An 11780-nucleotide genomic window follows, 5' to 3' on the forward strand; every position below is an offset into this window, starting at 1 on the left:
AAATTGAAGTAGTGCTTATTTACATATGATTAATAATGATCCAATAATATAACACTGACAGAGGCTATTCTGCCTAATGAGTACTTTTACTTTTGCTACTTTAAGTACATTTTGTTGCAACTACTTTTACTTAGGTAAAATGTTGAATGCAGGAATTTTACTTGTAATGGATTTTAAAAGTGTGGTATTGCTACTTTTAGTTAAGTAGCCTACATGATTTGAAAACCTCTTCCGCTACTGGGTAAAAGACACATGTTCAATAAATAAAGTTGTAGCCTATTGTATTGTAAACATAATCTGTAAAGCCAAGCATGTCCTACACTACACCCTCCGCTCTTCTCCTCTCCGTAGGAACCACTTTACGGAGTAGTTTCCTACACGGACGCATTTCACTGAAAGCACCCAGGTGTCATCATACTATGCTAGCCGTTAGCTTCTAAAACGTAACCTTTCGTCAAATTATTAAACGAGTAATTATTTTTTTTTCACAGACACTTATCCGAGTGGGTGCTTGCTTTTCAAAAAACGTGCCCAGCTGCTCGTGAGCTGTCTTTGAAGCAGGGGTGTCGTTTGTTGCTCTGTGCTTATCGTTAGCTAAGTGCTAACAACAGTGACAGCAACTAACTTTGCATGCGTCTAGCGTTGCTGTCATTTCAAGTGGCAGCGGATCAACAGGGATCACTGACAGGTACGTTTAGACTAATTTTTCAAACATTGAGCGAGTCAGCATGACAATTTAACCTCCTTGTTAATGCTATGTTGTAGATTCCGTTGGCAGTGTCCCTTGGCCATATTTTGCCAGTGCACGGCTTACGTTAGCTAGCTAACTAGCTAGTTGTATCAGAGAAGTGTCATCCCTGGTTGCTCAGTGCTGTGTTGCTAACCTGTCTAATTTGGACATAATGTAGAAAGAAATGCTGGTTGCCTCATATTGCCATATTATGCAAAAATGACTGTACTTGCACACATTACATTTGGTGTCACTTTGTTAGTGCAGTACTGCAATACTGTGTTACAATGTGGTGTAATGACCACATGCTGTGTTGAAAACTGACACGTGCTTGTTTCACTTTCACATGTACACACACACACACACACACACACACACACACACACAAACAAACAGAGTGTACCTTGTTAGTATTTGGATCATCCATGTGGTAGAGAAGAAAGAAAACATTTCACCTTCTTGAGTGTGCAATAGTCATTTAGCTTTAGTGTTGAGTCACCAAAAATGAGTTATTCAATTCATTACCAACAGGTGTATCAAGTGTCTCTACCTTTGGTAAGATAGAAGTTAACCTCCTCCGCAGCTCTTAGGAGGAAGGTCTGGCAAAGTGAGACTAACCTCAGAGTTGCCTCAGCAAAAGGCCATATAAAGCATCAACTAAACTAAAAGTATACACACATTCACAAACTATACACAAAGTATGCAACCTTATGTTTCTATACAACACCTATCCACATAGAAGCGTCTACATACACATAAAAAAAGATTTGAATCTGTGTTGTGGTACATTTTCAGTTTATATGACTATGAATCTGTTAATCTATGTTTGTCCCTCCCTCTTAGCCATCCCCAGCAGACATCATGGAGCTCCAGGCGGTGTTGATGGCGGCTGGTGGGGGTTCTCGTATGACTGATCTGACATACAACACCCCCAAACCAATGCTGCCTGTCGGCAATAAGCCCCTCATGTGGTACCCGCTTAACTTGCTGGAGAGGGTGGGCTTTGAAGGTGAGAGCTCAAAGTACTTCTCACTACTACTACAACAACAACTAGGCCTACATCGAAAACTCATATTACTGCTACACCTGCATCAATTACTGCTACCACTACTACTGAATACTATTATTATTCATGTTTTCAGCATATCTAAGGATGCTGTCTTTAAAATGTCACTAGGCAAGAAGTACTTCTTCAGAAATGATGCTGCCTAATTAGTCCTCTTCTCAGGACTGTGGGCGTGTAGAGTCTATGCTTGATTGACACCCCCCTCACTCTCCTTTTAAAAACATTATTAACGTTCTGTAAGATGTGAACATAGCACAGCTGCTGTCAGACAGACAGCTTCATTTGTAAGTGCGTCCAGAGAGACGCTCGGGAAACAGCCGCTTAACTTCATTATTATTATTAGTTCAGAAGCTAAAGGTTAGTTTTGTTTTCTCTGTCAAGTTTATAACTACAATGTTTAGTTTAGCTGCTTAAATATCCCATGATATTAGCTGCAATGACATTACTGCATGTATGGAAACATTTACAAAGCAGCCTCTCTAATCATTAAAGTAAATGGTTAAAACAAAAACTCATACATTAATACAATAAATAATTTAAAAAGCAACTGAGCCTACAGGGGTAGAGGTACGTTTTTTGTTGTACTTTATCATTTCCCCTGATATAACACGGGCAAGTTGACAGACAAGATCATACAAACTGTAGTGTTTTTATCATAATTACCAAGAAATTCAAATCAACTGTGATTGAAAAATAAATATAAATTGCAGTTGACATTTATTGTGGCTAAAGTCAGAGAGCAATTGAGGAACTACAAACTGTAGTTCTACATTATCTAATCTATTGTGATGGTTAAATTGCAAAATTCAATGTTGCAGGTAGATAACATTTCCTCTACTTGCATGTGCAAGTTTAAAACACAAGCAGTTGTATGTCAGCTGAGAGAGAAACAAAATATTGACTCTAATAGTTGGGAATTAAAATAAGTTAAGTTTATCACTGGTGTTTGAAATGTACTGAAATAGAAAAAGAAACAGTTACTTTAAAAATGTGGTACACCTTCTTTGAAGCTGTTACATTTTTAATAACAAGACCAAATTGTAATTCTTTATTCCATTCCTGGTCAGTGGTAGCTATGCTGTTTGGTTACTTTTTCACATTGCCCCCAGCAACGTTGCTCCTTTCACCTAAAACAAGTTTACAACTGTGCTGCTTTTTCTAGTCATACTTTCACCAGCTTGTCATCACATTATCAGCCATTGTCAGGTCAGGTGTGCATTTCCTGTCTAGATTTACAGTCCAGATTTTTGCCTCTTGTGCTGCAGCATGCAGTAGGTCCAGAAACTATGGGCTTATAAAGGGTTTTGTTGCAGTATGCTGTTCTTGCCAGTAAACAGGGCCATTTGTTATAAAAGCCTGTGGGTCCTCACTAGCCTAAATAAAACTAGCTTTCTATACATAATCATCCTGTGTGGCCAATGGTTTACTGTGTGCAGCCAGCTAGCCAAAGCCCTGTAATTTGGTTTTACTAGGCTGACATAGAACAAATGCCCGGTAGAAAACATTTTATGCAGACAAGGCTAATTAAGTCACACGGACTCTGCACTGCACTAGATTCATAAAGTGGTCTGTTAATGTTATTACCAACTTTCTAAAAAAAAAAGGAGAGCAGTGATCCTAGCCTGATTTAAAGTTCAAGATGTATCATAGTCAAATAGACATCTTATGTGGTTTTCCTGGTCATCTTTGTAATGATCAAGGTATTGTTCTTAGCGCTATGTGAGCAATATTTCACATTTAGGTAAACGTAATTCAGTCAAGATTCAGAGAGAAAGAAAACCTTTACTTTTACAATTCTTTTTTTCCTGTGAAAATGCAGGTCTAGGGAAGTTTTTAAGAAATGTCATACCATCATAAAAAGTTTTAGGAGCTAAATGTAGTTTGCATAAGGCTTTAGTGAGCTACCTGATGTGTTTTATTGCTTTCTGAAGATGTAATCATTTTGTATGTATTTCAATGAAAAAAATGATGATTTTAGAAGAAATGATGCATAGCTTATTAGCAAGAAAGGAACACTCAACTTAAAAGAAACACATGGAGCGCTGCAGCTATGAGTTATCCTGACATTTTGCAGCGGTCTGCTGCATATGATGCCTGGCACTTATTTGCTGTGAACTGTCTTTCCAGAGGTGATAGTGATCACCACCAAAGAGGTCCAGAAGATGATGGCAACAGACCCTAAAATGAAGATAGACGTGAAGATGAAACTGGATGTGGTTTGCATCCAGGAAGATGGAGACATGGGCACTGCAGACGCTCTCAGACACATCCAGCAGAAGATCAAGGTGTGTGTGTTTTTGTGTATGTAGACACGGGGGGATCGGCCATTAATTGATTTGGGGTATAGCCAATGTCATGGCAGCCAAATGTCTTTCAATGTTTATTTCCCCCCTGATGTTCCAGATTTGCGGTGTAAATTTTGAATATTACATTTTACATATTACATCTACAGTTAGCAATAATTTGAGCAAATTACAAAAGGTAAGTTATGCAAACTATGGTATGTTTTCACTTTAAATGGCAAAAAGCAGCATTCAAAAATGAGTTCAATTTCCCATTGGCCCAGTGATACACAAGATATTCTTTCTCTCCTTATTGCTTCAATATAAATAGAGTAATGTTTTATCAATCTGTATTATTGTTGTGAGTTAATGAAAAGAAGGCCAGTTCCTCAAAAGGTTGAAGTGTTCCAGTGTTGTTAATTGATTATTGTTGAGTCATTACAACCTTAGTTTGAGCAAGATAACTTGGTTAGGTTGTTTATAATGAACAAAAACTGAACATGTTATATTATGTGGTGGAAGGGAAGAGTACAACAATCATTATACACTCGCCAATACCAAATGTTCTGTGAGCCAGTGTTTCGTAATGAAAGAGATTTTTTCTTGTGTAATGTGAACCCTTAGAAAAATTGAGAGAGAGGTCGGAGGTAGAGAAGCAAAATGACAAAGACTGAGGGGGAGGTTTAGGTGGGCGTTGTGTGTACTGCTGGGTGACCACTGATCCGTGCCTTTCCCTCCCCCAAATGGTCAAGGCTGCTGAAGTGCCTCATTTCACCTTTTTAAAATACACACACAAGCATGCACAGGCACACGCATTTACACATGCCGACATGGGATCCATGACCCCCAACCCCAATTTCCAGACACCCCTCTGTATCCTGCCTGATGATCCCTCCATCTGATTCTTTCTAAACAGATGAGGTCATGGTTAAGACTCAAACTCCCCGTGCTGCCAGTTTACCCAGTGCACCATTTATTTTCATCCTGTAGTCATGCACATCTGTGTAACATTTGTGTTTGGGTATGTTTGGCTATATATCCTTCAGTATATGCCATGGTTCTGACTGACCTCCTGAGACCATGCAGACATGTTTGTATGAGGTTTTGCGTAGTTTAAAAATGTTGATGTATTTCTAAAGCAATTGCTCTTGTTTATTGTTTGACCATCACTGATCGCTTAGGGTTGGCAACATGGCTCAGTAATGTTGAGTTTATAGACATCTGTACTTTATAGTATAATTACTGCTTCCTGTTTGGTTTCTCTACACTATACAGGGTTTGGGGGGGAAATATTGATTTACCTAAGGATCATAGTTATTATCCTCTATCTCTAATATCCCCAAACAATAGTGTACTTTAAAAATGCCATATTACATAACGCACAATGTGTACTAGTGATGCTATGGAGATTATTGTTATTCAACCTGTCCAATCTTTAATGAAGTCAAGCTTTTGGATGTTTAAAAAATGAGGGGGGAATGAGCTTGACATGACTCATTCAATTTGCAAGCTTTTAGGGATATTTTCTTACTTAGTGCAGTGCAATGTGCACTAAAATAGTAGGCATTAACTATACCGTAGTATGAAACATAAGCTAATTAATGTTGATCAATGTCTGAAACATTGAAAATAAAGCAGAGAATAGCATGTGGTGAAATGTAAACACCACATTTCACCACATGCTATTCTCTGCTTTCTTGTCCATTTTTTAATTAAATAAGTTAAGGTAACTACAGGCATTTGCCATTTTACTAGCAGTTCTCTCCAGTAACATTACCAAAAAATATTTAGAATTTTGGCTTAAAGATTGATTATGAATTTTATTGTGATCCCAAAAATAAAAAATAAATAATTCATAACCAAGAATTCCCAACAGTCTCAGTTGAAAAAAAACTGAAATGTGCTTCCAGATACCTTTTTTCTATTTAAAGCGTACCACATCAAACATACATTTGAAGACATAAGTGTCCTGCCACAGCAGCTCATTACGTTCTTCACAGCAAAATCAGTCGGCTTTGCTTTTGAGAACGGATTTATCAGAAACTTAAATTGCTGAATTTGTTGTGACAAGTGGGTTTAATGTTTTTCCTTTGGCATTTGAATAAGTCTGTACTGTGCAGATTCTTATTTTTGTCTTTGCTCAAGAGTTATTTTGTTAGATGTATAGTGTACACACACACACACACACACACACACACACCCCACACACAGGACTAGCTCCAGCATGCTCCCATTGAGAATAGTCGAGTCCCTAATCCTTTGAGCAGCCAGCTAGATTAGAGGCATTGAGTTACACACACTCACACAGTGGAGGGTGATGAGTGAAGAACTGTAACCATTGCCTGCCAAATCCTAGCACAGAGATCACTCAAACTGTCAAACTGATGCATGAGTACAGTATAGACACACACTCACTCATCTCTTTACACAAACACCCTCCCATGAGGGGATTTGGTGTAACCTATCAAACAAAATACTTACAGGAATCAGTGTACACTGTGGGTGAGCAGAGTAGGTCATTCCTCTTGATTATTGAAAAGAGAGATTACAAGCAGCATATTTTATTTTGTTCGCTCTTCAAACAGCGAAGTTACACAAAAGTGGAGGGATGTTCCTGATTATTACTTGGGTCTTTCACAATAAGCCAAACTAGTGAAAGGAGTAATTTACAGGCACTTTTTGCTTTGTATGCTTAAAGCCTCTTTGACATTTGTATTATCATTCAGGCTTAATCATCTAGCAGAATGAGTGTATGCAGGCTAAAAGAACAATATATACATTGCTGTTGCTGATTCAAAGCTTCACCTTTGGTCTCCATCTGTTAGTTAGCTTGTAAGACTTAATACAAAAGGTGAAGAGAGAAGGAGCTGAGGCTTTTCATTTGAGCGGGTCACCTTGCTCTTCACCTCTAACCCTATACACCCCTTTCTTACTTCCTGTAGCACACAATAGTTCAAATAATCAAAAGAATGTTATTTTCAGCCAAGTTTTGGGCACAGTTCATGTTAAAAGTGGCCCGCGGGATCAGATGGTGTTGGAAATGCACTAGTTTGGTATTTGCTGCGGACATGAAAAATAGAGAAATATGAGAAGATTGTATAAATTGTATGGGCGCCATCTTGGAACATGGTATTCAGTTCTCAAAGACTGGAAAGACACATTCTTCACACACTTAGTGACAAAGGAGTGACCGTGTAGACATTATTTGATGATGTCTTCTTAATGCAAGCTCAAAAACAACAGGACACAATCACCATACATACAAAGTTTCCAAGTACTGATAAAGTGGGTTGAGATTGTGTAACCAGTAGTTTTGTACCACTGGGACAAGTGTGTGTCCATGTGTTTGTGTGTTTGTGTGCATCAGTGTGTGTGGTCCTGACCTGTCCAGTGATCCTGGCTGTTGAAAGGCCAAAGTGTCTCTGTCTCTCCAGCTGACTCCACTCTGCTGTCGCCTGAGTGTGTGTGTGCGCCTGTGTGTGTGGGGATTTTGCAGGCGCATGTTTTTGTGCGTGTGCGTATGTGTATGTGTGCGTGCATACTTTAGTGCTCTGTTTCTGAACATGTGTGCGAGCTTGCCTGTGTGTGTGTTAGAGGGAGGAGAGAGTTGAAAGGTCTGTGAGTTTCAGTGTCAGTAGATCTCCTGCAGACACCTCCAGCTTTGCCGTGGCAGCTTCCTGTCGCCAGGTCCAGACCAGGTTATGCTGGGAGTTACCTCTAGGTCAACTACACAACCCGTGACCCCACTGATACTGGCCCTCTACACGCACGCAGGCAGGCAGGCGCACACACACGCATGCACGCACACACACACACACACACACACACACACACACACACACACACACACGCACACACACAGAACTCTACTCAGCTCGTCAACATTCAACCTCAGTGCTCATTACTTACAAAATCAAGTGAATTTCTTAATCCTTTTTAGTTTCCACAATCCTTAATCCTCATTTTCAAGTGTTTCAAATCAACTGGCAATTGCAATGTGAAAGGTTGAAGTGTGCTACAGGTTAACTTCTGCTTCCTCTCCACTTTCATTGTGAGCAATTAAGAATGTTTCTTTGTTTTTTTTTTCATTTATTGTTCATCAGGCTAAACAGTTAAAGCGTAACTCTCGCCAAAATTCAACCTAGGGTCTTTTTGTGAATGTACCCGAGTCAAACTTTCGTTTAAAAGCATATTTAGGATGGAAACGCCACTTTTAAGAAATAACCTATTTTCGTTTTTCGGTCAAATGGCCTTTTGAATGGGAGTAATAGGGGCACTTTTATGCTAGCCTCAAAATAGCTATTTTTAAAACACTAAGAAGGCTCAACACAACATGAAACTTTGCTCGAAGTATCACCAGGGGCTCTACACCTTAACAAAAGCATTGACAACATTGTGTACCCAGAGTTTACTAAAAAAGAGAGGTTTTGAACAACTCACTGTAGGTCTTGTTGTTTCCGGCCGCAGCCATTTTGTCGGTCAAAAACAATAGATTTCCGAATGCAACTTAACAGGGAGGAGAGTAAAGAAGAAAAGCTCCTAAAGCTTAGTTCCATATAAATGCACGGATTATTTCTTGTTTTGTCGTTATTGAAAACAATATTGACCTCGTAGTTGAAAAAGGAGCTGCATATGGAGTCCGTTCATTCGCATTCGGAAATCGACTCGTTTTGACTGCCAACATATAGGTGTCGTGCACTACATGTCGACGTGTTTCAGTGAATGCAGTACATGTCGTTTTGCCAGTATTTTGTTGTTGTATACTTCTAATGTTCCTATCTTTTTCTTTCTTTGTTGAGTGGTTGTTGTCCCCCCCCCCCTCACTCTTTCTTTTCCTCCTTCTTTCCGTCACAGACAGAGTAAAGATGTCTCTGTCATTAAGGCGGCTGGTGCTAATGGTGGGATTAGTTCTTATGCTGACAGCCTTCATCACTGGACAGACAGATGGATACCGCACACAGACACACAAATGTGGTTGCACCCACATGCGAACACAAATGCAGACATGTTGCGTCCATGGAGGCCAGTTGATAAGATTGATGTCTGTTTTGTGCTCACTGTTTGTGGTAGAGCAAGTGATATGTCTATGGAATTCACAAGCTGTGTATTGATATACAGTTTTAAAACCTAGATTGGTTTACATAGTATTACATAGCTGGAATGCTGAAAATAGTTTGAGTTTATGATAGAATAATAATCTCTGGAGAGTCAAAGGCTAAACAAATATTTCTCTTTCAATGATTGAGGGTTTCCAAAACTCAAATGACAAAATCATTTCATCAAGATTCATAATCCTTGTTTCCTTTGTGTCATAGAGCAGTGCTGTTTTTGGATCAGTTCATAGGAAGGTGCTTAAAGCCAGCCAGTCTGGTTAGTTGTACTGGGTAAAAGAGGGAGGTAGGAAGTTATTTATGTAATATTGTGTCAGTCTCTGCCAGGAGAATGATAGAAAAATGAGTCAGGCCTGGATACAAACATATTTTGATATTTGCACAGTTAGAGGTGGCCTTGATTTATTTTACTCACTTATTTTTGCCAGAGATATGAGCGCCGACACAGGCTGAAAAGTAAACGCGTCATATATGTCATCTGTCAAGCACTTAAACGGTCCTTAAAACAAAAAAATGGAAAAATACAACTAGTACAAAAGAGTTGGACAAAATTTCAAATGCATTTAGCAAACAGCAGAAAGGCTAGCTAGTGTTTGTTCTTCATAGTATCCTATAAGGCGTTTTTCTGTTGTTGGGAACTTAATTTATCTGTAACTATATTATTGTGAACACTGATAGATACATCTTACTGAATGTCACAAAGTTTTTGTCATTTCTTTGAATTCATTGCTGTGATATTACTGTACATACAGCAATATTTATGCAGCTGAAAAGATGAAAAGGCAACTCGTATTCAAACTTTTGAATATGAGTATGAAAGTGTCATTAAAGGCCATAAAATGCAACACACAAAAGAATTGGATCAGCTGAGGAGAAAACAGACACATTCTTAAACATGAAACAAAGCAGGATTTATTACTTACTGTCTTCAGAGTTCAAGTCACTTTAACTCAGGCCCTACATGTGTGTTTGTGGCTTTTGCCTGTATACAAACAATGCTAAACTTGGAAGAGCTCACTTTTGACCAAACAGTTATTTATTCATTCTCTCTCTCTCTCTCTCTCTTTGTCTATATGTATGTCTCAAAATCCTGGTCAGTGAGCCAATTTCTGTTGTGAATATTGAAAATAACACAGTCTAAGCTCCCATGTTCTGAGGTGTTTATGTGGAGCATTGTCGCCACATATGTTTATTGTCGCCACATATGTTTTTGTGTAGTCTACGTGCTTGCCAAGATGACTGTCGTGAATGAGCAAACCTCCCTTTATAAACATCACTCGCCCTTCAAACTATATTTCATACATTTCTGTGTTTTTATGGGCTTTTGTGTGTGTGTGTGTGTGTGTGTGTGTGCGTGTGTGTGCGCAGGGGTGACATAGGAAATGTTTTTAAAATCACAACACAAGATAGAAACCTCTATTTGAAAGCCTGAATGATCCAATATATTATGGTAATTTTGTCATATCTTACTGTTACACAGTAAAATAAATGGCTGGTTTGGATGTCTCCCTTTACTCTCTTTGTCTTTCCAACCTCCCTCTTCAGACGGACGTCCTGGTGGTGAGCTGTGACCTGATAACAGATGTGGCGCTTCACGAGGTGGTTGATCTTTTCAGAGCCCACAATGCAACACTGGCCATGCTAATGAGCAATGCCCATGAATTCACAGAGACAGTCCCAGGCCAGAAGGGCAAGAAAAAGACAGGTAACAGGACAATCTAATCACAGGAAATGTGACATTACATGTATGACATGATTCTGATACAATGTATGATTGGTCTAGATATATTCATTTTCAATGAATTAATTTCATTTAAGCTTTAAATGCGTGTTATTGTGTAATGCAATGTTTACTGCCTAAATATTAAAAAAAGGAAACAGGCTTCCTCGTAAATTTAAACACAGCAAAAGTGTTGTGGAATTGCTAAATGTGTCACTTACTGTTACCCTTCATTGTTTTGTGTTTAATATTAAATATTGTCTATTTTTTCCCCAGCTGAACAGAGAGACTTTGTCGGAGTGGATCAATCAGGGAAGAGGCTGCTGTTTATGGCCAATGAGGCAGATCTGGAAGACGGGCTATCAATTAGGAAGTCTATCATGAGGAAGTAAGTAATTTTAAAAAGCCTGGGGAGTGGGTTCACCCAAATTATAAAAACACACACACACACATACGTGTATATATATATATATATATATATATATATATATATATATACACTCAGCAAAAGAAGAAACGTCCTGTCACTTTCAACTGCTTTTATATTTTAACCAAACTTAACATATGCAAATATTTGCATGAACATTAAAATATTTAACAACTAAGACATAAACTGAACAATTTTCACAGACATGTGACTAACACAAATGGAATAATGTTTCCCTGAACAAATGGGGGGTCAAAATCAAAAGTAGCTCTCAGTATCTGGTGTGGCCACCAGCTGCATTAAGTACTGCAGTGCATCTCCTCCTCATGTACTGCACCAGACTGGCCAGTTCTTGCAGTTGTTTTTGCCATCCTGTACCTGTCCTGCAGGTGTCATTCGGATGTACTGATCCTATGCAGGTGTTGTTACACGTGGTCTGCCACT

At 38.8% G+C, this 11780-nt stretch overlaps 1 protein-coding gene across 3 annotated transcripts in view; it reads left to right on the forward strand.

Moving 5' to 3' along the window:
- Positions 1-355: 355 nt before the first annotated feature.
- eif2b3 (eukaryotic translation initiation factor 2B, subunit 3 gamma) overlaps positions 356-11780 on the forward strand; it is a 39194-nt gene continuing 27769 nt past the window's right edge. Inside the window, exons 1-5 of one of the 3 annotated variants that reach the window (XM_036004948.1) lie at positions 356-688; positions 1584-1739; positions 3924-4081; positions 10735-10894; positions 11186-11297. In XM_036004948.1, the coding sequence (XP_035860841.1) occupies positions 631-688; positions 1584-1739; positions 3924-4081; positions 10735-10894; positions 11186-11297 (644 nt within the window). In that variant the 5' untranslated portion in view covers positions 356-630. Of the gene's footprint in view, positions 689-1573; positions 1740-3923; positions 4082-10734; positions 10895-11185; positions 11298-11780 lie in introns of all 3 variants that reach the window. The other 2 variants (XM_036004949.1, XM_031294340.2) reach the window with 2 other exon arrangements.

The sequence above is a fragment of the Sander lucioperca genome, chromosome 9 (assembly GCF_008315115.2).
Source record: "Sander lucioperca isolate FBNREF2018 chromosome 9, SLUC_FBN_1.2, whole genome shotgun sequence".
Taxonomy (NCBI): Eukaryota; Metazoa; Chordata; class Actinopteri; order Perciformes; family Percidae; genus Sander; species Sander lucioperca.